The sequence below is a fragment of the Perognathus longimembris genome, chromosome 4, assembly GCF_023159225.1.
Source record: "Perognathus longimembris pacificus isolate PPM17 chromosome 4, ASM2315922v1, whole genome shotgun sequence".
Taxonomy (NCBI): Eukaryota; Metazoa; Chordata; class Mammalia; order Rodentia; family Heteromyidae; genus Perognathus; species Perognathus longimembris.
The window spans coordinates 67,291,569-67,318,584 of NC_063164.1; the positions used below are offsets into that span (position 1 = coordinate 67,291,569).

The following is a 27,016-nucleotide window of genomic DNA, read 5'->3' on the forward strand; positions in this document are numbered from 1 at the left end:
CTATACTGGTATTAGAACTAGGTAAGTGAAAGGCAATATCAAAATCGCGAGACAAAAGATAAAAAGACAAATGACTCCAAAAGCAATTCTTGCAAAACTGGTTGGTGTAAACCAACTGAACAACTCATGGGGGGAGGAGGAAAAGGGGAGGGGGAGGGGGGAATGAGGGAGGAGGTAGCAAACAGTACAAGAAATGTACCTAAGGCCTTACGTATGAAACTGTAACCTGTCTGTATATCACTTTGGCCATAAATAAGAAAAAATGAAAAAAAAAAAGTTCTGAGAAATGCTTGAAAAAAATCAGGATTGTTCCTTACATCACTGAGAAGATCTAAGCTTGAAAGAAGTGTTCAAAAGAGTGAAAGTGTACATGTGGGAAAGATGAACAGAGAGAATTAACCTGATAGTTCCCCTGTGTTTCAAATCAAGTGTTTACTTCGAGTACACTGAGGAGTAATGTTTCTGGACTCAGAGTGACCTGATTCAAGTCCTGGGTTTGACAATTTCCAAAGATTCATTTCAGAGAATGTTACTGACCCAATCCATGTAATGTGTCATTTATATAAAAAATAAGAGGGACAATTACTGCCCTTTATAAAAACGTGCAAAATTATGTCAGATAAAAAGAATTGTGCCTGGTTGATAATTAATACTTCCATGCATTTCCTTTGTTCAAGGCTTATTGGACTATTTTGAAGTCTGAATGTTAATAATTTATTTCATCGGGTTCGAAATTCCAAGTCTGTATTGACCAAGGCTCATGACTGCCTCTTATTCTAAAGTTTCTAACTTGGCTTAATTTTCCTTCTGTTTATCTCCTACCTTCCAATTCACTCTTCTTGTCTCAACAGTCCAGAAGAAGAATTTTAGCAAGTTTGTTGAAAAAAAAAATCTCTCTACACTTAAGTTGTAGACTTCATGCAGAGAGATTTCTATTTATTATACTGATTCCTTATTTCTAAAAAGGGATCAACTCATAACAAAATTTAAACAATATCTAAAGGAATAAAACCAAAATATTCAAAACAAGAACTTCCATTTCTCCTGCATTTAATGAATCTTCGTAGTCTCAAGGTAACTAAAAAACAACATTAAAAGATATGCCGAGGATGAGAACTACAATACTTTTCCTCGCAATAATGCATGTGCAGAATGGACATGATTAATTAAACAGCACTCTAAGCATCACACAGTGAGAACATAGAAGGGTATTTTTAGGAGAGGATCACAATGGCTCAATAGCTATGTGCTTATGACTATACAAAATGATGCTTATTGAAATGAACTCCAAGAAATGGAAACAAGATTTTTTTTAACAACACTCTTCACAGTTATTTCTTTTTTTTTCTTTTTCCTTTGGTCTTTCCCTGCTGTCACAGTTTTTGTTTTTGTTTTAAATTTCTATACCTTTTGTATTGTATATAAGTTTATCTGATTTGGGGAGGGGAAGGGGAATCACAAAAACAGGGGGACAAATGGTGAACCAATTCAACAGTGATACTCACTAGACATTGTATTGGAAATTAAATTTACAACTTGTGGGGGACAGAAGTCAGGGGAAAGGTGGTGAAAGAAAATGAGGGAGGGGTAACACTGTTAAAAAGGAAATGTACTCATTACCTTATGTTTTTAACTGTAACTTCTCTGCAAAATTTAAATTTAAAAAGCAAAGAAGGGTTCTTAAAAGAGAATTTTCATGCAAACAATCCATTAGCTACCCTTTACTATTTTCTCAGCATCATAAGTTAATTGAGCACAATTTCTTTTTACTTTAAAAAAATATTTTCATTATCTAAAGATAATTAAATAAGTTTAATAATTAAATAAGTGGTGGTACAAAGGATTTGCCACTCAACAAAGTAGTATATGAAATACAATTCATCTTCATCAATATCACCCCTGTTATCATGTCCCCCCATCCTTCCCAGTCTACTCCTTCCCTCACTTTTCTTAATTTTGTTTATTTGTTTTGTTTTTTGTTGCCAGGTGTAAACTCAGATCCTGAGCACTGTTCCTGGCTTCTTTTTGCTCAAAGCTAGCACTCTGCCACTTGAGCCACAACACCACTTCTGGCCGTTTTCTATATATGTGGTGCTGGGGAATCAAACCCAGGGCTTCATGTATACCAGTCAAGCACTCTTGCCACTAGGCCATATTCCCAGCCCACTTTTCTTAATTTTGTGGTATATGTATATTGAAGAAATTTCCCTGAGTTTTGCCTTGTATCTTCCTCAGATTTTTTTCATCGTTAGGATGACTTATGGTTTTCTTCTTGGATTTCTAATATACAAAAAGATAATTTTGAGTAGTCTAATACTTTATTCTGAATATTTATATTTTCTGTCCTTCCTTCCTTCTTTCCTTCCTTCTTTCCTCCTCCTCCTCCTCCTTCTCCTCCTCCTCCTCCCCCTCCTTCTCCTCCTCCTCCTCCCCCTCCTTCTCCTCCTCCTTCCTCTCTTCCTCCTTTTTTTTTTTGGCCAGTCCTGGGGCTTGGACTCAGGGCCTGAGCACTGTCCCTGGCTTCTTTTTGCTCAAGGCTAGCACTCTGCCACTTGAGCCACAGCACGACTTCTAGCCATTTTCTGTATATGTGGTGCTGGGGAATCGAACCCAGAGCCTCATGTACACGAGGCAAGCACTCTTGCCACTAGGCCATATCCCCAGCCGCCTCTTCCTCCTTTTTTGGTGCCAGGCCTGGGGCATGAATTCAGGACTAAATTGTTGACTCTGAGCTTTTGTGCTCAAGGCTAGCACTCTATCACTTGAGTCACAACTTTCGTGACAGTTAATTAGAGATGCAAGTTTCATATACTTTCCTGCCCAGGCTGGCTTCCAAACATGATCTTAATATCTCAGCCTCCTGAATAGCCAGGCACCTGACTGGGTTTATTTTTTCTTTGAATAACTAGTTATGTCTGAAAATTACCAGCCATTATGAATATTTCAAGTAATTATTTTATACTTTTTGAAGCCTGATAACATTATGAAGTGAATAGCAAAAGAGACAAGATTTTTCTACTTAAGCATGTTTTGTACCTTCAGATTATCTCATTCCTCATTAGTATAGTATTAGTATATCAAAAATAAAATTGAAGGCTGGGAACTGTGGCTGACACCTGTAATCCTAGCTATTCTGGAGACTGAGATCTGAAGATCATATTTTGAAATCAGTAGATCAGGAAAGTTCACAAGATTCTTATTGCTAATTAATCACCAGAAAACTAGAAGTGGAGCTGTGGCTAAAACTGGTAGAGTGCTAATCTTCAGCAGAAAATCTCAAGGATAGCACCCAGACCCTGAGTTCAAGCTCTGTGTCTGACCATAAACAAATAAATAATAACTAAATAAGATAGAATAAATTTAGCTTTCTACTTTATTTGGATGTTAGTTTTGCTGCTAACTTGTGGGATAATTGGTCAAGTAAGACCATTCATCCAATCATTCATTCATTCACTCACAATTTTGTATTTACTATTTATCATGTTCTGTGTGTAGCAATCTAAGAGTTTATGGTCCAAATTCTTAGAGACAAACCATAATCAAATTATAACTGTAGGTAGGTAGGTTAAGTAGGTAGGGCGGGAGTTATTATAGAATTACTAACTGTGGTTAAGATTTGTTACAGTAGATTACTGATTCTTGGAGATTTTTGTTCTGTAATTTCAGGGCACAGGAAGACATTCATGAGCAATGGATTTTTAAGCAGAATTCGTATAACAACGAGTTAAAAGATGGAAAAATACAACAGTGTTTCTCAGAGAAAGAACAAAGTGTGTAAGTCCTGAAGATGAAATGATAATGACATCCTTATGGCATTAAGAAAGTCTGGGATGGCTGGAGAGCAAAGCATAGATTAAAGTGAGGGGAAATTTTTAAGATATGGAGGCATTAACCATCAATGCTTAATAGATCATAAGGATTTGAGTCTTTTCTTCCAGAGAAATAGAAAACTTTGAAGAGATTTTGAAAGCATGTGATGACTAGTTTTATCTTTTATAAAGATCTCTCTGCTTTTACTGCAGAAATGGATTGAAGAGGGACAAAAGTAAATTAAGGTTAACCAATCATGAGACTATTTGAGGTACTAGAATGACCGATGTTCTAGTCAGAAAAAAAAATAACTGTAGTATAGAGGAAACAAGTAAGAAGATTTTATAGACACAGAAACTTATACATTTTTTATAGATAAATGAGAAATATAGAGGGGTAAGTGGGAGGTTGCAAAGGGTGTTCTCAAGCATTGTACCCAGATTTGTGGCTTGAATTTTATATATGTATCTGGCACCACTCACTGAGAAAGAAATAGAGGATAATTTTTCAGTACTATAAGAAATTTCTACAGTAACCTCATGCATTAGGCCCATTAGCATGGGAAGATTTTTTTTTTTTGTCATTCATCCATGAGGACAGGGAGATGCGTGATGAGAGGATGAGGTGACAATGCTTTGTGTGGATGCAGAATCCTTGGGAAAATAACTAAATTCTTCATCATGTTTCTCTGCTCTCAGTGTGTATTAGTTTTCTAAAGTTGCCATAGTAAATACAATCTGGGTTGCTTACAAATAACAAGACCATAATCCTTCACAGTCTCACAGCTAGAAATTCAAAATAAAGATGTTGATGAGGCTGGTTTATTTGGGGGATGGGGGAAACCTCCCCTAGCTGCTGAGGATTTCTGGAAGCATAACTAAGTCTGGCTGTGTTCTCATAGTGTGTGCTCTTGTATGTATATGTGTGTTTAGGCCTAATATCCTCTCTTTCTATAGGAACAGCAATCAAATATGAAGACTCTAATCTATTTAGACATCTCCCTGTGATGGTAAGGGTCTTGTGATTGTAAGGGTCTTCTTTTCAAATACAATCATTTTCATAGATAAAGACTAGGAGTTAGGACGTCATAATATTTTCAAAGGGTGTCCGAATTCCACTCACAACACATATAGATAATAGTACTATTTAATTCATAAAATCACTGTGAATATGTGCAAGTCACCAAAGAATTTTGCATAATCCTTGGCACATAATAAAATTCAAAGAACTATTAAAAGTTCATCATTACAAATAAGAAAGATTGGAGCAGAAGAGGGAAGAGGAGGTTGACAAAGCTTTGAAGTTTGGTGCAGAATTAGAATGGAATTTTATTATATTTTTACTACAGTACCTATATTTTTATTTCTGCATATATTAAGGAAAGAAGTAAGAAAAAGGGATGTGGTGAAAGAGCAAATCAATTCTGAAAAGTTACAAAAGAAAATCATGGAGTTCTGTAAACTGACAGCTGTGGAGTTCTAAAGTGGTGTTAATAAACAGAGGCTGTCTGAACACTTCCATGTTCCATAACATTCTGATGAGATTTTTAACAGAAGTTGGCCCCCAAATCTCAAGATCTAGTAAGAAATTATCATTGCAAGTTATCTCTTTAGGAAATGCTAAAGCTTCATGAATAAAAATCTATGCCATTGCATACATTTCATTTTAGAAAAAGAATAAGATGATTGCTATTACCTATAGCTGGCTAGAGCTTCAAGACAATGCACAGGATTCCCAAGGAAGAATCTCTGTAAACCAGGTGTCTCAAGACTGTGGATGACACCTGTAATCCCAGCTACTCAGAAGGCTGAGATCTGAAGATTGCAGTTTGAAGCTAGCCCTGGCATGACATTCTTATCTGTAATTAACAAGAAACCCAAAAGTGGTGCTGTGGCTTAAAGTTTCTGAAAATATAGGTACAACAATAAACATTAATGCCATTCTGAGATGTGGAAAATACCAACCAGGTAATCATTTTTTTTATTTCTTTACTTCTTTATTTTTGTTCAGGTAGTCGGGCTTAAACTCAGAGCCTGTGCTCTTGTTTGGCTCTTTCATTCAGGTCTGGCTTTCCACCACTTGTGCCACACTTCTACTCTGGCATTTTTCTGTTTAATTGGAGATGAGAGCTTCATAAACTTTCTTTTCTTTTTGGGGAGCAGGGAGATGGAAAGAATTTTATTGAGCGAGAACGTGCTGGCGCTCCAGGACTGCACTCGAGGTCGGGATCTGAAGATGCAGCCCCGAGCCATCTCAGAAGACTGCTTTTAAACCCCAGAACCACAGGAATTTTCCCTTTTGCCTAACTGTAGCAGCTCCTTAATTTCGAGAAGTGTCCAGGAACCAGTTCATTACTTTTGAGGAATGTCCAGGAAATGGTTTCAAACCGGTCCTAGCATCTTGACCCTAATGGAAACCATCTAGCCATCAGGGGATAAAACAAGGTATAGCTCGTCCTGGGGAGGGGGGGTTACAGGTGTGGGCAATACAGAGCAAAATGGGTGTGGGCAATTGAAACTACACAACAGAGAGCAAAACAGCTGTGGGCAATTGAAACTACATGCCATAGTGCAAAACAGGTGTGGGCAATTGAAACCACACAATCCAGAGCAAAACAAGTGTGGGCAATTGCACCTACATAATACAGGGCAAAGGGCCAGTTTCAGAAAAGTATCACATTGAGTAATGACATTAATATTGAATAATATTAGCAATACTTGTTGTATAGTTAGTATAGTAACAGATTATTTACATCACTTCACTGACATCATTAATCTCCTCCCTATTTATAAACTATAACTGTGAAATATATAAAATATAATGTACATTTATAAAATAAGTGAATATAGAACAATTTTAGTGTATTGGCTGATTTTTTAACTGTTGTTCTAACAATTAAGATTTACATACGAATTCTTTGGTTTAACAATAGCCTATGAGCAGTTACCAGGGTAAACAATTACTAGGCATTGTAATAGGTCATCCATATTCTGCATTTGTTCTTTTACAATATGTTTCCTAATAATTAATGTTTTCATTCATTTGATTCCTAAAGCAACTGAATGCTATTGGTATTAAAATTTCATTTCATTTGTATCCAGGCAATGATGGCTTAGTCCTGTAACCTTAGCTTCTCAGGAGGCTGAGATCTGAGAACTACAAGTTGAAGACAACTCTAGTAGGAAAGTCCATGGGACTCTTTTTATTTTTTTGACATATTTTTTTCTTTATTGTCAAAGTGTGATATAGAGGGGTGGTTACAGACTCATATGAAAGGCAGTGAGTACATTTCTTGTTCTACTTGTCACCTCCTCCCTCATTCCCCCCTCCCCCGCCCCTCCTCCTCTCCCCCCAAGAGTTGTGCAGTTGGTTTACACCAAATGGTTTCTAAGTGATGCTTTTTTTTATAGTTTGCCTTTTTGTTCTTTATCTCTCGATTTTGGTATTTCCTCTCCCTTCCCCAATTCTATTACTCGTATAGACAATATCCAGTGTAGCTTCTTTCAATCTCAATCCTGAGACCTCAGCTTCCTGAGTAGCTGGGATTACTGGTGAGAGCCACCAGCACTGACTGGATTACCATTTTATGTAGAATTAAAAATGTACATGCAATTTAGGCTAATTTCTCAAGAAATTACTCTGTGATAAATAAATGGGTGCCTTTCTATTTATTTCAGTAATTTCAGTTGTTAAAGTACAATGAGAGTAGCTTTCATTATTTTTTATTTTTTAAATGAAGAAAAAGCATATTTTACTAAACTCCAAGTATTTATACTCATTTGCTTTGCAAAAGAATGGTATACTCTACACTAACCCACACTATTAAAATCTGAATACTTAGGAGTTACATGTAATAATTAATATTTACTTCAAAAATTATTAAGAATTCATAGGAAAGGACAAAAGAAAACAAAGAGAAACATACATTATTATATAAGAATAATTACACCAAGATAAGAGAAGGCTTGTCAAAGCCTAATTTGGTGTGAAAAATTAATTATCACATGTATTGCATATAATTGTCCACTAAATAATACCTGGCTTTAAATCAAAGGAAAATAGAAACACCTTAAATCATTCCATTGTCACTTTGTGTACAACACCAGAGGATGTACTAGATGAGAAACTTGTGAGAACACAATTTATCATTTTTAAAATATGGGGAGCAAGGTTGTGCCTCAGTTCAAAATATTTTTCAAATCCATGGATTTTTTTGTATCATTTCCTCTCCTCTTAGAATAGTTTTGTCACTTTTGAATTATCTGTAATCCTAGAATTGTTTTAATGTGGCATCTGATACTTTCTTTTTAAATAATGTGGAGAAGATTCCCACTCTGTTTTGCATGTGTGAGTGTGTGTGTGTCTGTATTTTGTGTGTCTGTGTTGCTCCTCAGGGCAGATAATTAGCAGATCGTTAAATCAAGTGAGATTTTAAAAATTATTTTAATATATTCTGTTTGATGACCATCTAGCCTTTTAATTCATATAGTAAAGTTATTTTCTGTGCTTTTAAATAACAGTGTGTTGATTCAATTTCAAAAAACAATTGTAATGAGACATTGCTGACTGCATCCTCCCTTCCCCCTTACTAAAACAGTGTCACAAAGAGTTCATGAAGAAATGCTGGTCTAGAGATAAAAGAGACAGGTAGATTGAAGTGCCAGACTTTGAAGTCAGGCCCCACTTTACCATGCAAACCCCACTTTACCACATGAACCTGAGATAAGCAGGCTCTGTGAGCAAACCCAGGACAAGCTTCCTAGGGCCCAGTCGGTCAAGAACTCTAACCACTGGGAATGCTTAACTCTAACTGCCCCCAGAATGCCTTGAGCCCTGAGCCAATCAGATTTGTACCTGTGTCCTAATCTTGCTTGCTTGAACACCTGATTGTTGTAACTTTGTTTTTTGCCTTTATAAGCTCAGGGCTCCCTCCTAACCTCCGCTGTGTCAGTGGGTAGGACGAGGCCCGAGTTACAGCTCGCTTGAATAAAGCCTTGCCTTGCTTTTGCATTTCGTAACGTCTGAGTCTCGGTGACCTTCTTGGTGGTCGTCTTGCGACTTGGCACAACATTTGGGGTTTTGTCCAGGATAGCCCCAGAGACCCCCGAGACCCCAGACTCCGAAGGTAAGGAAACAGCACTGTTCATTTGTTTATTTGTCTTGTCCTGTAATTTGTCTGTTTGTCTGTTTTGCTTTTGCTTATTTCTTAAAGTGGTTCTTTAAGGGGTTGTCGAAGCGGATGCGCTTACTCGGCAATCTCGTGGGAGACTGGGGGATGCCCCAGATTCTCCACCACTACTGAATCCACTCGGGTCCACTCCTCCTGCACCCTTGCGGGAGGTTGGGCCAACTTAGATCTGCTCCTGCTGCTTAGCTTGCAGAAGGAGGCTTGTGGGCCAAACTAGGAGACTTTCCACTCTTACCTGAGCCCCAGACTCTGAGTCCACTCGGGTCCACTCTTCCTGCACCCTTGCGGGAGGTTAGGCCAACTTAGGTCTCCTCCTGCGGCTTAGCAGGAGGAGGAGGCTTGTAGGCCAACTTAAGAGATCTCCAACTCTTTTCTTATTCTCAGGCCTGTGTGTTGTATTGTTTGTTTGTTTGTTTTGTAGCCTTTTGAACTAAACATCTGATCAGAGCTATGGGTAATGTTCTATCTTGGGGACCTCCATCTAGCCCCCTAGATTTGACCCTAGCTCACTGGAGGGAGGTCAAGGAGATAGCTCAGAACCAAGGTGTGGCCCGTAAGGAACTGCAATTCTCAAGATCTCAGTCTCTGACTTGCTAGGTTTACCCTGTGCAAGTCAGAATGGCCCATCCTTGAGAGAGCTAATTGGCCACCTGAGGGAAGCTTTAAATCGACGCCCCTCATTTAGGCTATCTAGAAAGATTCCTTATATAGACACCTGGAGGGAACTAGTTGACAGGGACACTCCAGCTTGGGTTCAGCCTTTCTTAAAATGTTTCAGCTGTGTCCTTCGCTTTGGAGGGTCCCGACCAGTCCTAGCACTGGCAGCCCAGGGCACGGAGGCATTGGCCCCGAGACAGGGGCAGACTCACCCACAGGCGGTGGGGAGTGACCCCACCATGCAGCGCTGTCGTCTGTGTTCTGATAGTCTCTTTTGTGTCAAACCTGCATGAGACGTACAGGCGACAGCCCACAATCAGTGTGAGTGTCCGCAAAAAAAGAACTCTAGGGGGACCCCCACCCAGCCTTCTTAAGCAGAAAATTATTTGGTGTGCTAAAATGTTTTACTAAGACTAAAAATGTTTTACTAAAACTATCAAGCCCTGGAAAATGAGCCTGGAGAATGCTAAAATCATTCGTTAAAAATCATTGTCTTAAAATGTATGGCCGATGTTTATTCTGCGCACTTTAAGCTCTTTTGAATATGTATGTGTGTGTGCATGTGTGAGTGTGAACATTGTAAAGTCCTCTCCCTGAGGGCTCCATGTAGATGCCCTCACCTCATTAAGTTTCCACCCAGTTACCTGGATAACCAGCAGACCTGGAGGCAGTTACCTCCCCTTTCCCTGAGGTCACATCCTAATCCACCTGGCCACACCCCTTGCCCCTGACCTAGATATAAGGCAGGGCTGGGTGGGAGTCGCCCCTTCTCTCCCCTCTCTCCCCTCTCTCCCCTCTCTCCCTTCTCTCTCCCTTCTCTCTCCCTTCTCTCTCCCTTCTCTCTCCCTTCTCTCTCCCTTCTCTCTCCCTTCTCTTCCTTCTCTCCTTTCGCTCCCCTCTCTCCCTTCTCTCCCTTCTCTCCGGCCATGGAACAACTCAGCCACAGGCCAGCAGTTCGGTAATAAACTTTCTCTCCTGCCTGATTACCACGTGGTGTTCTCCTTTTCTGGCTACCTACTTTAAAAAACCTAACATATATGGTGCCGTGACTCAGATGGGGCTTAAGAGTCAGGACAGGCAGAATTCCCATCTATTTTTCTTCTTTTTCTGGGAGTATCCCAGTCCTGATGGCCCTTTCTCTGTGAACCGAACTGCTGCAAGTCGCCACGTGGCACTTTTCACTAATACCATTGCTGGCCTCCAAATCCACATCCACACCACTTGTCTACCCTGGTGAGTGAAACTGCTGCTGCTCCGGTTCTCTGCCGCTCCATCCGCCGCTTCTGCCCAGTAAGCTCATCCACTCACCAGGCGCCTCCCTCCCGTGCTTTTTGGGTTTTGCATCACAGTCACACCCAAGCCGGGAAACTGCTAGCATGCCTCTTGACAGTGCAATGAGGCCTGCTCGAAATACTTGCTCAGATACAGTTTTTGCCACTGCAATGGTAAATGGTCAGAAGTCACTTATATTCAGGCTCTCTCTCCCTTCTCTCTGGCCATGGATCATCTTGGCCACAGGCCAGCAGTTCGTTAATAAACTTTCTTTCCTGCCTGAATACCGCGTGGTGTTCTCCTTTACCAGCTACCTACTTTAAATGGAGCTGTGGCTCAAGTGGTAGAGTACTAGCCTTGAGCAGAAGTGCTCAGGGACAGTGCCCAGGCCCTGAGTTCAAATCCTGTGAATGCCATCGGGGACAAGCCATCCCAGCAACAAACACCTAGACCCCTGGGACTCAGCCAGTTCAGGGAACAAGGATCATGGAAAGAGGAGTAAGAGGAGAATGATGTCATATCCTAAATGGAGTCATTCTATCTCACCCTTTCAAAATTAATCACAGCCAGGGGATCAAGAGATAGTAGCTTGTCCATCTAATGTCCATACCTGGGTATAAGAACTAGCCAAGTCATCCAATTTTCAATTTTGTGCCCTAAACCCTTCCTTTTGCCTCAATATTTTCATGAGACTTTCTTCCAGGCTTCATTCAAGGACTGGCATCTACCACCAAGGGATAGCTGCTGCTTGCCTTCTCCAGGAGGGGCCACATTTCTGCCTTTTACCCCTAATGCCAACGCCCCTTGCCAGCAGGAAGCAGCCAGAGTCTTCGCCCTTTTCATAACTTTAAAAGGCTGGAATGTAAAGTCCTCTCCCTGAGGGCTCCATGTAGATGCCCTCACCTCATTAAGTCTCCACCTAGTTACCTGGGTAACCAGCAGACCTGGAGGCAGTAGTTACCTCCCCTTTCCCTGAGGTCACATCCTAATCCATCTGGCCACACCCCTTGCCCCTGCCCTAGATATAAGGCAGGGCTGGGTGGGGGTCGCCCCTTCTCTCCCCTTCTCTCCCCCTCTCTCCCCTTCTCTCCCCTTCTCTCCCCCTCTCTCCCCTCTCTCCCCTCTCTCCCCTCTTTCCCCTCTTTCCCCTCTCTCCCCCTCCCCCTCTCTCCCCTCTCTCCCCTCTTTCCCTTCTTTCCCTTCTCTCTGCCTTCTCTCCCCTCTCTCCCCTCTCTCCCCTCTCTCCCCTCTCTCCCCTCTCTCCCTTCTCTCCCTTCTCTCCAGCCATGGATCAACTCGGCCACAGGCCAACAGTTCGGTAATAAACTTTCTCTCCTGCCTGAATACCGTGTGGCGTTCTCCTTTACCTTCTACCTACTTTAAAAAACCTAACAAACATGTTCAAGATTGTTAGTATGATGTAAAATTGAGTGAGTTTAAGTTTAAATTCAAATGGTCATCAAGTTTGGGCATTACCAAGTGCTTTTAAGGATTCTTGTATTGCATTAAAGAGGAACTATAGTTTAAAAAAAATCAGAGCTAAGTGTCTAAAATTTGGATTTAAAAGGATATATATTAAACTGATGGGGATAGAAATAAACTCTCATTAAATCTATGTATGTAGGAAGAAATAGCAAAATGGGCCAATGTTTCTCACTAATATATTGGAAAGCTGAATGGATAAGTATTTCTAATTCTGTAATTGTAATTCTTGCATTAAGGAAAAATTCAAAGGTCTTCATGCCATGTAGTAACTGGGACTGAAAAAAAAAAAAAAAGGCTCTTTTGAAACAAGCAGCCCGTAGGCAAAGGGCGGCACCTGGTTTCAGAATGCCTGTGAGCTTCAGTTTTTCCAATGCAGATAAAAGCTAAAGTGTTGTGTTAGTGTTAAAAAGGCTTTGGAAATCAAGAATACATTTCTAGATAAGAAATTTGGAAGTAAAATTGTCCTAAATAATTATTTCCAAGTGAGAAAAGGAGAATTATGGCTACCAAAATGTTTAATTGGGGGCTGGGGATATGGCCTAGTGGCAAGAGTGCTTGCCTCGTATACATGAAGCCCTGGGTTCGATTCCCCAGCACCACATATATAGAAAATGGCCGGAAGTGGCGCTGTGGCTCAAGTGGCAGAGTGCTAGCCTTGAGCAAAAAGAAGCCAGGGACAGTGTTCAGGCCCTGAGTCCAAGGCCCCGGACTGACCAAAAAAAAAAAAAGTTTAATTGCCATTCCAGCTTCTTTGTAGGTTTTTTGTAACAGTTTCCAGCAGACCCACAGAGAAGCACAGGTAATTCCTACAAGTTTGTCAAGATCTAATACTGGCCCTTAATAAGTTCCAGGTAAGAGCATGCTTAAAACTACTTCTGTGTTGCTTTAATTGGAGTAAAAGTGGCCTCTTTTAAGACTCACTGATCTGAAATCTGCCGTTCAAAGCCAGCCCGGACAGAGAAAGGTTCCTGTGAGAGACTTGTCTCTAATCAGCCAGCAGAGTGCTGGGAATGGAGTTGTGTGGAGCTCAAAGTGATAGGGTGCTAGTCTTGAGCTGGAGAGCTGGGGGACAGCGCTCAGGCCCTGAGTCCCAAGTCCAGTGGAAAGTCACTCCTCCTGGGACAAAAGTGATAGAGCATCCAGAGGCAGTAAGCCACTGCTTGGATGGCAGAGCTGGTGTCAGATCCTAAAGTCACTCCTGTTTGGCCTTTCAAAAGATAATCAAAGCCAGGAAGTCCTAGAAAAATAGTTCATAAGCATGCCTTTCCAATGCCCGTGTCTGTCTACTGGGCAGGAACTTGCCATTCATCTGTGATAGTGTGTAGTGAGGGTAAGTTTGTCAAATGAGAGGATAGTTTAAAATCCCAACCCCCACATCTACTCAAAGCTCTGACTGGCAGTGAGAATTTTAAGCTGATACATCTGTTCAGGAAAGAAAGCTTGTAGACCTGAGATTGTGTCCTTATTGAGATCTGTTAAAGGCCTGCAAAGGTAATTTTTTTTTAGGTCATCAGAGATCAGTTCCCCAGCCAGTCAGGAAAAAGCTTTTACAAACTAGAATGTTAAAATGCACAAATTTGTAAACCTGAAGTCACCTATCTGGACTTCATATTAAAAGAGGGCAAGCATTGGCTGTTGGAAGCACGTAAAGAGACTGTGCCAAAAATCCCTGTGCCTAAGTCAGCCAGACAAGTCAGAGTTCCTGGGAACAGGAACAGCAGGCTTTTGCCGGCTGAGGATACCTGGGTTCGCTGAGATGGCCAAGCTTCTATATGAAGCCACCAAAAACTTCCCAGAATTTCATTGGACTGAGCAGATGCAAAAAGCCTTTGAGGCAATAAGCCTCATCTGGGCCCTATTACCATTATGCCCTGTCCGGGTCATCAAAAGGGAGTTGATTCAGTGACTAGAGGGAATAATCTGGCCAACCAGGCAGCTAAGGAAGCAGCCCTTCAGCCCAGAGAAGTATTGACTCTAGTAGACCTAGAGCCACGAGCTTTGCCTCCTGTGCCCCAGTATTTCCAAGAAGACTTGGAGTGGATAAAGAAAATTCCCATAGCCCACAAAACCCCAGACAGAGAAGGAAACAATGACTGGTGGAAAACTTGTGAAGGGAAACTTATCTTACCACAAGGACTGGGTAAGGGGATCCTTAAGAGAATCCACTGAGCTTCTCACATGGGAACCCGAAGAATGCAGGACTTGCTCCGACACTCCAAAATGAAAATTAGAAAGGAGATCAACTTTTTGAAAATATTGTTAAAAATTGTAAGGCCTGTCAGCTCACCAACGCCCCCAATCAACCAATTACTAAAGGAGCTCGCCTCCATAGGGATAGGCCAGGCATGTATTGGGAAGTAGATTTCACAGAAATTAAACCTGGAAAAATTTGGATACAAATATTTGCTAGTTTTTGTAGACACCTTTTCAGGATGGATTGAAGCCTAGCCAACAAAGCATGAGACTGCGAATGTAGTGGCTAAGAAGATCCTGGAAAAAATCCTACCCAGGTATAGCTTCCCATCCACCATTGGGTCGGACAACGGACCGGCCTTCATCTCAAAAGTAAGTCAGGGAATAGCCGCTGCACTGGGGATGGATTGGAAATTGCATTGTGTGCTTATAGATCCCAGAGTTCAGGACAAGTAGAGAGAATGAATCGGACTTTAAAAGAGACCTTAACTAAATTGGCCTTAGAGAGTGGCGCAGACTGGGTGTCACTCCTTCCTTTTGCTCTGCTTAGAGTAAGAAATTCTCCCTATCAGCTTGGCTTTACTCCTTTTGAAATAGTGTACGGGTACCCCCCGCCCATTATCCCTAGCCTTCAGACTGATTTGCTTGCTGATTTGGATGATGCTGAATTTTTGTGTAAACTTGATTATTTGCAGCTCGTGCACAAGAATATGTGGCCCCAACTTAAGGCATTATATGATTCTGCTTCTGTCCCTACCCCCCATTTATTCAGACCAGGGGGCTGGGTGTTCGTCCGAAGGCATAACCCCAAATCCTTAGAACCATGGTGGAAGGGACCCTACATAGTGCTACTGACTAAGGTAGATGGCATCGCCACGGGTCCATTGCTCCCACACCAGGCCAGCTGACCCCTTTGCCCTGGATGATGACTACCGTGGTGGAACATGGGAGGTCTCCAAGCACCCGACTCAGCCGCTTTGCCTTTGCCTCAAGAAAAGAAAGTTAGACTGAATATTGTTATAGTTTTCTTTTTTCGTTCTTTCCTTGCTACCCTGGCTCCTGTTAATGTTAACCCTCACCAGCCTTTCCAATTATTTTGGCAGCTCACTCCAAAGTGGGGTGACCCCCTTATTTTAGCAAATAAGGAAGCCCCCTTAGGAACCTGGTGGCCAGACTTAGTAGTAGACTTATGTGATCTGGCCACAGGCAACTGGGATGTGCCAGATCACTTGGACCCGAACCTGAATAAGCGACTTCCCGAGTGTGATGAGCAGGAGTCCTGTCCAGTTTGATGTGTGCAGTCCCTTGGTAAAGTAGACTAAGGTTATAGGTTCCTGGCTAGGTAAGGTCAACGCCCCTGAGTCAGCCTGAAGAAGTTACAGAAGATGGATGATCTTCACCAATCAGCCCCCTTTTAAAACCGAGGGACCAGAGTTGTTTTTGGGAAGATGAGGCAGGATAAACTAGAGGTATGCAAAACAGAGGTACAGAGACTGTACTTGTGAGAAATGGTGACAGGCCCTTTGGGCCCTATTGGCCCATGCCTTATCTCTATATCATCCCCTAGACATGCAAGCCATTGAAATGGACAGAATGGAGGCATGATTGGCTCCCAAGGTACCAAAGAAAAAAGGGGGAAATGAAGTGCCAGACTTTGAAGTTAGGCCCCACTTTACCACGTGAACCCCACTTTACCACATGAACCTGAGATAAGCAGGCCCTGTGAGCAAACCCAGGACAAGCTTATTAGGGTCCAGTCAGTCAAGAACTCTAACCACTGGGAATGCTTAACTCTAACTGCCCCCAGAATGCCTCGAGCCCTGAGCCAATCAGATTTGTACCTGTGTCCTAATCTTGCTTGCTTGAACACCTGATTGTTGTAACTTTGTTTTTTGCCTTTATAAGCCCTGTGCAATCGCAGCTCAGGGCTCCCTCCTAACCTCCGCTGTGTTGGTGGGTAGGATGAGGCCTGAGTTGCAGCTTGCTTAAATAAAGCCTTGCCTTGATATTGCATTTCGGAACGTCTGAGTCTCGGTGGCCTTCTTGGTGGTCATCTCGCGACCTGGCACAACAAGATCATGTGGGTAAAAAGCAGCACAGAGGGTGAGCGTGAGTGGTGTGGCTGGGAAGTTGAAACCCAGGTGTGTGTTAATCAAAATCACCCATCAACTTGTAAGGTCACTAACCTCGAAGAAATGAATTTATTTCCTAGTCAAATACTTTCTGAATAGATGCTCAGAGTTTAATCAATTTCCAGGCCCTCACACAGGTCTAGATTAATTTGTTCAACTCAAAATTTAATTAAATCCTTTCTTCCAACAAAACAGATCTGTTCCAAGCCATTTGATGCTAGCTTACCACCATTTATAAAAACAAAAAAAAGCTAACAAACAAAAAATGCTCATGAAAAAATAATCTACTTGTGACAAGAGAAACTGAGAAACCTGAGGATCCCAGATGTTGTTCACAGAGCCTTTGGACTGTTGTCCTGTGGCTTTTAGATAGAAATGTTTATATTTGCTACAACATGCAAATGTGCTATTGACCTCTTTAAGACTTCATTCTGGCAGTCTCAAAAGCAAAGTTGTAAATTTTGTGAAATTGGGGCAAAAAAAAATCACAAGTAAATTACTGTGTGATTTTCCCCTTCTATTTCCAGTTATCTCAAAATTTCCCAAAGGAGAAGACTCAAACAGAAACAAAAGAAATAATTAATTATTCAAAGACACTATATAAAAAGCAAAAGTAACCTGAAGGCTGAGTGTTCCTGGAGGTTAAAATGTTCTCCCATGATTTTAAAACTTCCTAACAGCGATTAGAACTATTACAGCTGCAGTGGTGGAAGGGGAAAGAAATGAACTATGAAAGTACCATTCAATATGATGGGATTGTCTTCTGGCTGTTCATCCTGCAATTGCTGAGGGAATCATAGTGTTATGCATGTGTTCCCTGCGTTCAGTCATTGAATAGAAAGTATGAGATGTTTAAGAAAGAATTTAAAAAGAAAAATCACCACCACTGACAGAGGCAGAAAGCTGCAGAACCCCTTGCAATCCCTGTTAAAGATGTTTGTCCAGAAGAGAGCTCCTCTAAAGCAGAGCGAGGGAGAGAAGTCCCAGTGTCAATAGAAAGATGCTTCCCATGCCCAGGCTGTCTTCTTTTCCCACAGGATGTAAAACAATCTCAAGAATGAAGGACAAACTCCTGCTACTTCCTTACCTCTGAGTCCAATTATGATTGGAATCAGGCAGAGTACATAATGGTAAGTTTCTCCTCCTTCTCTGCCTGCACAGTCATCCATCTAGGAGCTCAGTTTGAGGACAGCTATCTATCAGCTGAAGACTTCAACACAAAACATGCCTCAAGCTCATCTCTGATGCATTAAATCTGAAGACCAAATATGAGTTTGGGAAAGAAAACCCAAAACTCTGCCTGAGGCCTAAGATAAATAAGATAGGGTAGAAGTAGATTATCAGAGCAATTTTTTTTTTAGTTAATAAAGGAAACAAAAACTGTCCCAATAAAATTGAATGTACCTACTTGTGTGGAGACTTTAAAAAACTGTTTCTCTTTATAACTGAAAATGGTCTAACTTTTATAGAAAACCTGGTGATAATTTATGTTTTTTATCTTATTTATTGTCAAAGTGATGTACAGAGAGGTTACAGTTTCATAGGTTAGGCCTTGGATACATTTCTTGTACTGTTTGTTAGCTCCTCCCTCATTCCCCTTCGCCCCACCACTTTTCCCTCTCCTCCCATGAGTTGTCCAGTTGGTTTACACCAAATGGTTTTGCAAGTATTGCTTTTGGAGTCATTTGTCTTTTTATCCTTTGTCTCTTGATTTTGATATTCCCTTTCACTTCCCTAGTTCTAATACCAGTATATACACTTTCCAGTATACTCAGATAAGATACAGTGATACTGTGGGTACAACCACAGGAAGGAGATACAAGAAGATCATCAACAATAGAAGCTATGGTTTCACATGGCATGTTGAAAGTAATTACAACAGTGATATAACAGTCATTTCCATAACATGGAGTTCATTTCACTTAGCATCATCTTATGTGTTCATGAAGGCTATTAGGCTCTTGTGATCCTCTGCTGTGACTAGCCTAAACTTGAGCTAATTATTCCCTATGAGGGAAACCATAGAGTCCATGTTTCTTTGGGTCTGGCTCACTTCACTTAGGATAATTTTTTCCAAGTCCTTCCATTTCCTTACAAATGGGGCAATGCCATTCTTCCTGATAGAGGCATAAAATTCCATTGTTTATATGTACCACATTTTTCTGATCCATTCGTCTACTGAGGGGCATCTGGGTTGGTTCCATATTTTAGCTATGACAAATTGTGCTGCAATGAGCATTGTTGTGCTGGTGGCTCTAGTGTGTTCTTGTTTGTGGTCTTTTAGGTAGATGCCCAAAAGTGGGTCTGCTGGGTCATAGAGGAGCTCTATATTTAGCCTTCCGAGGAATGTCCATACCGTTTTCCAGAGTGGCTGAACCAGTTTACATTCCCACCAACAGTGAAGTAGAGTTCCCTTTTGGACATCCCCTCCAACATTTATTGTTGTTAGTTTTCCTGATAAAGGACATTCTTACTAGGGTGAGGTGGAATCTCAATGTTGTTTTGATTTGCATTTTTTTCTATGGCCAGTGATGTAGAAGCACTTTTTCATATGTCTCTTGGCCATTCTCATTTCCTCATCAGAGAAGTCTCTTTTTAAGTCTTTCGCCTACTTGTCAGAAAGGCAACTCCTTTTGCAATAGCCTCAAAAAAACATCAAATACCTAGGAATAACCTTAACCAAAGAAGTGAAAGACTTCTATGATGAGAACTTTGAAAACATGAAAAATGAAATTAAGGCAGAACTAAGGAAATGGAAAAACCTCCCATGCTACTGGATTGGGACGATTAATATAGTCAAAATGGCAATATTGCCAAAAGCTATCTACAAATTCAATGCAATACCCATTAATATCCCAACACCATTTTTTAATGAAATAGAGGAAGCAATCCAGAAATTCAAATGGAACAATAAAAGACCTAGAATAGCAAAAACAATCCTAAGCAGAAAGAACAGTGCTGGAGGAATTACAATACCCAACTTCAAGCTGTATTACAAAGCTATAGTAATAAAAACAGCTTGGTATTGGCACAGGAACAGGCCTGAAGACCAATGGAACAGAATTGAAGACCCAGAAATGAACCCACAGAACTATGCCCACTTAATTTTTGATAAAGGAGCTAAAAAAAATAGGATGGAAGAAAGCCTCTTTAACATATAGTGCTGGCAAAACTGGCTCAACACTTGCAACAAACTAAAACTAGATCCTTATATATCACCCTGCACCAAAATCAATTCCAAATGGATCAAAGACCTTGAAATTAAAACAGATACCCTGAAAACACACACTAAAAGAAGAAGTAGGAGAAACACTTGGGCTCCTTGGCACAGGACAAAACTTCCTCAACAAAGACCCAGAAATGCTACCAATCAAAGAAAGGATGGACAAATGGGACTGCATCAAACTGCAGATCTTCTGCAGGACAAAACAGAAAGTCCACAGATTGGGAAAAGATCTTTACCGGCCATACAATGGACAAAGGCTTCATATCTAAAATATATGGAGAACTAAAAAAATTAACTTCCTTCAAAACAAAACCACAATGATAATTTATGTTTAAAGAAGTCTATTTTACTTATGAAATATGAGTTCAATTCAGGTCTCATATCAAGTTAGATGAAACTGTCTTAGATGAGTTATTATTTCCAGAATCTTCTATTAGCATATTCAAATATAATATTTGGGGCATTAAAAATGTTATTCAAGGGCTGAGAATATGGCCTAATGGCAAGAGTGCTTGCCTCATATTCATGAAGCCATAAGTTTGATTCCCCAGCACCACATATATAGGAAAAACAAAAACAAAAAACAGCCAGAAGTGGTGCTGTGGCTCAAGTGGCACAGTGCTAGCCTTGAGCAAAAAGAAGCCAGGGACAGTGCTCAGGCCGAGTCCAAGGCTCAGGACTGGCCAAAAAAAAAAAAAAAATGTTATTCAAGCCAGACACTAGTAGCTTTCCCCTATAGTCCTAGCTACTCAGGATGCTGAGATCTGAGCATAGTGGTTTGAAGCCAGCCCAAGTAGGAAAATCCTACACAAGACTCCATCTCCAATAAATTACTCAGAAAAAGCTGAAAGTTGCACTTTGGCTCAAGTGGTAGAACAATAGCCTTGAACATAAAGAAACTTAGGGATACCACCTAGGCCCTGAGTTCAAGCCCCAGGACTGACAAAAACAAATAAATAAGTATGTTATTCAAAGAATGTTATTCAAAAAACAAGTGGCACTTTTTCCTGTGAAAAAAAGCACAAATTCTAGTTTTCTTTAAAAAAAAAGTGTCAAAAGTGGATCGGTTATTTTTTTTAAAAACTACATTTCTCAACTTTGAAGTGTATTAATTTGGCTGTGGGATTTTTAACTAACAGTCCTAGTTGCTTTTTAAAAGGCAGAAACTGTACAATACTGTCGGGATCTCTTGGGACCCCTCTCCCCACTTCTCCAGGGGAGATGCCTGAATTCTAACTATGAAAGAGCACTCGGCTTTGTCCCCTGCCTGCAGAAGGCAAAATATGCTCTCATGGATTGCTAAATTGAGGAAAGGTTGCCAAAGCCTCCCCTCCCCCCCCTCCCCTCACGTGTCAGGAGCTGCATTGGAGAGAGAGACATTGGGGAGACAGCTCCATGGTCCATGAGTCTCACAGGATTTAATTGGGGGGGGGGTGTTATATAACGGTAATGGCGGGAAAGGAGGGGGACTGGCCAAAGGGCCAGTCATAGGCTAAAGACCGGATCTGTCACGGTGATGTCATGAACTTCCTCTAAGGGCGGGGACTCCAGCCCCCCAAGGGCTGGGCCTCAGCCATCAGACACATGGCCAATCCTGGAGGCCAAGCCAGGATCCAGGGGACCTCTTGCTGGAAGGTGGGAGGGGCTCCCTCCCACACTGCCCAGGGCTGGGGGAAGGGCAGCGTGAATCCCCAACACAGTACCTTTATCAAGATAGGGTAATCATCTACTGAGTTAAGATGTGTCTAGAAAACTAATGATATTTTTCTTTGTAACACACACACACACATACACATACATTTATTTATTTTTATATACATTTTATTATCAAACTGAATTACAGAGAGGTTACAGTTTCATACATTAGGCATTGGATACATTTCTTGTACTGTTTGTTACCTCATCCCTCATTCCCCCCTCCCCCCCCCTTTCCCTTTCTCCTCCCCATGAGTTGTTCAGTTCATTTACACCAAACAGTTTTGCAAGTATTGCTTTTGTAGTTGTTTGTCTTTTTTTACCCCGTGTCTCTCAATTTTGGTATTTGCTTCCCATTTCCTAGTTCTAATACCAGTATACCCGGTTCCCAATATATTCAGATAAGATACAGAGAAAGTGTAGGTACAACCACAGGAAGGTGATACAAAAAGATCATCAATAATAGAGGCTACAGTTACATATGGCACATTGAAAGTACTTACAACTGTGATATAACAATCGTTTCCATAACATGGAGTTCATTTCACTTAGCATTATCTTATGTGTTCATAAGGGTATAGCTATTGGGCTCCTGTGATCCTCTGCTGTGACTTGCCTAAACCTGTGCTAATTATTCCCTATAAGGGAGACCACAGAGTCCATGTTTCTTTGGGTCTGGCTCACCTCATTTAAAAGGCTGCAGTAGTTACAGCACTTAAGTTAGTATGTCAGATACAGGAACAAGTAAGGTGACAGATTCAGGCCATTCCAAGGAAACAGTTATGCTATGCTAACATGATGACTACCCCAACCAATTTTTATTGCATAGTATTTAAAATGTTTCAAGAAAGAAACTATGTACTAATTTATCTAACCATTTTTATCAGACTAAAATCCTTGCAATACAAAAATAAGACAACTTTTCCTATCATTCTTTCATTTGGTAATAAGGAGCTGATGTAGGTTGCATCTGCGTATGGTTGTGCACACACTCATGCCCTCTGTGGGGTGTATTATATGATGCAATGCATTTTACTTTGTAGAATAGAGTTTACTATAGAATATAAGAGGAAATGCACACAAATCAGGTAGTTCTGCTTGTCAGGAAGAAGAGGCTACTGTATGATTGGGAAAAATTGTTCAATAAAACTTCTATCTTAAATCATAGATGCCATTCTCTCAGTTAAGGAGTTGGTTACTAGGTCAAGGATGGTCTGGTTTCTTCAACTTCATTTGATGCAACCAATGTAGAGGGTGCTGTTTTTTGTGTTTTAAATTCCAAATATTCCAAACCCTTACCCATCTCCTCCTCCCTGCCATCTTTCTCACTGAAATTGATGTCCATCCCCGCCTCCCAAGGCAAACACCTACCTCCACCTCTTCATTTTCTTTCTCCCTACCTTTTCCTGACCTTCCAAACCATTATTTGTTTTCGCTCCCTCTAGTCTTACTTTTCCCAACTTACTTAATCTTTCTAGAAGTTTTACCTTCAATTTATTTTTCAGAAACTTCAGACTTCTATAGCTTTTGTTAAGACTCCAATGCACTTTGAACTCTTCTGCTATTATTATTCTCAGGGAGGAATCTTCATTATTTCTTAATGTAATCTAATCCACTCTGCCTATTACTCTTTGACTTTTCTGCAGGTGATTCTTGTCATTCTAATTATCCTGCAATTTCTATGATAGCAATACAAGACAAGTTTAGTTTAATAACATCTAAATATCAGATTATCCATCAAAGGGTAAATACTCAAGAATTACTCAGAGGCAAATACGTGTCTAAATAAAAGTTTTATTTGTTTCCTTGGTGTTCTAAGAAAAGGAATTTACAGTTTTTATCAATCCTAGTACTTTATTTAGATACTTAGATAAAAAGTGGGCAATGTGCTTTCTTGTTAAGTAGTTGTCATAAAGAAAAGAAAAATACATATATAAATAGGAATTGCTATTGAAAAATTTTTGACTGACTTCAGAAGGCAGGCTATCATGAAATATGCAAATATATTCCCCATACCTTTACAATCTAGGTAATGCCTTCATATAAAGCACAGTCAGACAACAAAGGACTTATTGCTCTGAGTTATCCAATGTTGTACAGTACATATTCTCAAATAGTTTTGTGTTAATTGCATAAAATGTCACCAGCTAACCTAAAGTTGCACATGCCCAAGATGGAAACAAAAGACAACATATTTAGATTTACTGAAAAATTTTAGTAGTAAACATGGGTTGGAAGATACCAAACAGAATGAACGCAATATAATGTAAATAAAATATATGAACATAATGTAAATATGCAATGCATTAATATGATATGAATAAAATGATTTTTCAGTTTCTGTTGGTATGGTCCTCTAATTCTAAAGTGAGGATTCACACATTGTATACATATATAGATATGTCAAAGTGAAACCGTCTGTACAATGAATTGATGCTAATAAAGATGAAATTTTAAGTGAAGATTTACTATGTTAGCTTCAATTAGCAGCACTCGATTCCCTACCCCCAAGCCCCTAAGATCCAGGAAGGTCATTTATGAAGTTTCCCTATATTATGTTAGCACAGAACCTGAATATTTATGTGTTAGTTATCATGGCAGTCAAAATGCATTATGTAGAAATCGGTGTGCTCTACTCGATGAAAATCCTATGGACTATAGTTTTATATTTTATACATCCTGGCTTTATATGTTTTTGAGACACAAAGTCTATGCAATTGAATAAGTAGCAATTTAACAAGCAGCATTCTAAAAGCACTGGCAGTATGGAATAGATAGAGCTAATATGAACAGTCTAGGTTTCTAAGACATTCCATTTAATTGAATGTTGTAATGGTCAATGTTATAATTTTTTGTATGTTATCTTCAACCTCACTGTGAATATTAAATCATAAACTCTAATAATGAAGAATTAGACTTTATGTGACCTAATAAGGAAAAATGGTAGAATCTGAGGAGATTTAGGGCATCAAGGTAAGCTCAGGATGTTTGCTTTCTGTAATGTAATGACAGATTAAAGTAATTACTGTCACAGGGAAGTCAGACAGAAAAAGTAGCATGGCTCAGAAGAGGAAAACTCCAATCACGTACTAAACTCAGATAGAATAGAATATAAAATTATTGGTTATAATGGTCATCATCCCTTTCTACCATTTAAAATAATATGAATTTTATTAACTTTTACACTGTCACTTGGAGGGCATTACTTGTCAGACTTACTAACTTTGTGGTTACTTTCCATGTATGTGGCATTGCTCACTGAATGAAATGAGAACTTTTATGTAAATGGTTTGTGTGCTTAGCACAAATTTCTCATAGACTTAGTACACAATTTTACATACATGTTTCTTGTAGTATCAAGTGAATAAATAATAAGATTTCAATAATGAGAAATTCGCTGTTCATTTCCTTTGTGACAAGAACATTTAAAGTATAGTTATAGTGAACTTGAAATATAAAACCCATTTGTATATACCTGTGGTTGCTATGCAGCACATCAGATCATCAAGACTAATTCCACCAGTCTGACACTAAGCTCAATCACCACTTTTCTTTCACTTCACTACCCCCTCCCCTCTCCTCTCTCCCGTGTGGACACCACTGTATTCTGTATCTACAATATAGATTTATATGTAAACAAGATCAAATACTATTTGCCTTTCTGGTTTTTACATATATAAGAATTTTAATATTTGTTTCTATGTGAATCACAGCCTTAAAAAATGTCCAGTCCACATGTACTTCTTTCTGGACTCAGTGTATTGATAGAGCCATACCAAAATGCGTTTTCATACTCACTGAAGTCAGTCCATCTCCATGTTATCTCTTATCTATCTATCTATCTATCTATCTATCTATCTATCTTTCTATCTTGAACTCTAGGCCTTGAACTGGGGCTTGAACTCTGGGCCTGGCACCCCTATTAGGACTTTCTGCCCAAATAGATTTTATGTATTTCTCATATGCTTCTTCACTCATTAGTTCATCTAGTTCTGAAGGATTACTCAGTGTCATCTTTATCAGCCAACTGTCTTCATAACAAGATTTATTGACAAGTCCTGGATTTTCTGCAAGCACTTCATTAACTGCAGTTACTTCTCCTGACACAGGAGAGTAGAGTTCACTGGCAGCTTTCACACTTTCCAAAGCACCAAACTCATCTTGCTTTTTCAATTTTGTCCCAACTTCAGGCAGACAACAGTAAACAACATCTCCCAAAGCTTCCTGTGCAAAATTGCTGATTCCGACAGTTCCAGTTCCATTTTCTGTGATTATCCATTCATGTTTCTCTGTGAATTTACGCACCGACAGCAGAGCGGGCCCCGTGTGCAGCGTCCAGAGGGCGTCCGTCCTTGGCCGCCAAGGCCGCGGCGGGCAGGACGTGGCGGGCTCCAGGGCCCTGCACAGGCCGCAGGCCGCGGACCCCAGGCTCTGGGCCATGATCGACCACAGGGGTTCCACCACCGGGCCGGCGGGGGCGGGGCAGGCTGAATGGCTTTAATATGCAAAATAATAGCAACAAAGAACCACCAAAAATATGCAGGAAGACAGGGCAATTTTAAGCGTTCCATGGGAAAGCATGTAGACATCTGTTCTCTAGCTTTAGTGAAGTAATACTTTTGTTCCCTGGAGTAGTACTTTAGATAGAGGAAGCCAACAAGTGATAATTAAATTATTTTGCTTAGTGCTTAGTCTGTAATATTCTTATGTTGGTTCTATTACAGAGCATCTGGAGCAGATCATTGAGACACTGTAGACTGTTCTCAGAAAACCCAGTCACATTGCTTTTGTCTTCATCTTTTTAAAGGATTATATTTCTTTTTCTTGATACAACAGCAATTTAGGGAGTATTTATTAATGTTAAATAAGAAAAAGATCAGTTATGAATCATAAACTGCAAACACAGGCCTGCTTTTGTTCTACTTTCTTTAACTGTAAACAATATTCATATGCTTATTCAAATGTAGGCTCTTATTCTTGTAGAACTAGTGGTAGACTTCTTTATTTATAGAAAATGGTTTTTGAATGATTACCTACAATTATTAAATATACTTAATTGAATGGTGTGTGCTGCTCTGGCATAACATCTTTCTTTTGTTTTATCTATTGCTTTTTATACTTAATCCTTTTCTGGATATAAAAAGAGTGTATTCTAATTTTAAAATAAATTACAGTATTTGCAGAAAAGCAAAGAAATAAAACAAAAAAAATTCTTACCATGAAAACAGTTTCTATTTTGTGTATTTATAATACATTGTAAAGTGTATTTGAACAAAGCTGGAATCTCAATTTCTGTAATATTTTGCTTCTTATGTTTATAATGAAACTTTGTATTGTAGGCACTTTTCTTGTATCATG

At 40.0% G+C, this 27,016-nt stretch overlaps 1 protein-coding gene across 1 annotated transcript in view; it reads right to left on the reverse strand.

Moving 5' to 3' along the window:
• The window catches only part of LOC125350875, a 61,703-nt gene extending 35,605 nt beyond the window's left edge, over positions 1-26,098 (reverse strand). The window contains exon 1 of the mRNA XM_048345758.1: positions 25,595-26,098. Coding sequence (XP_048201715.1) covers positions 25,595-26,098 — 504 coding nt within the window. The remainder of the gene's footprint in view (positions 1-25,594) is intronic.
• Positions 26,099-27,016: the final 918 nt, after the last annotated feature.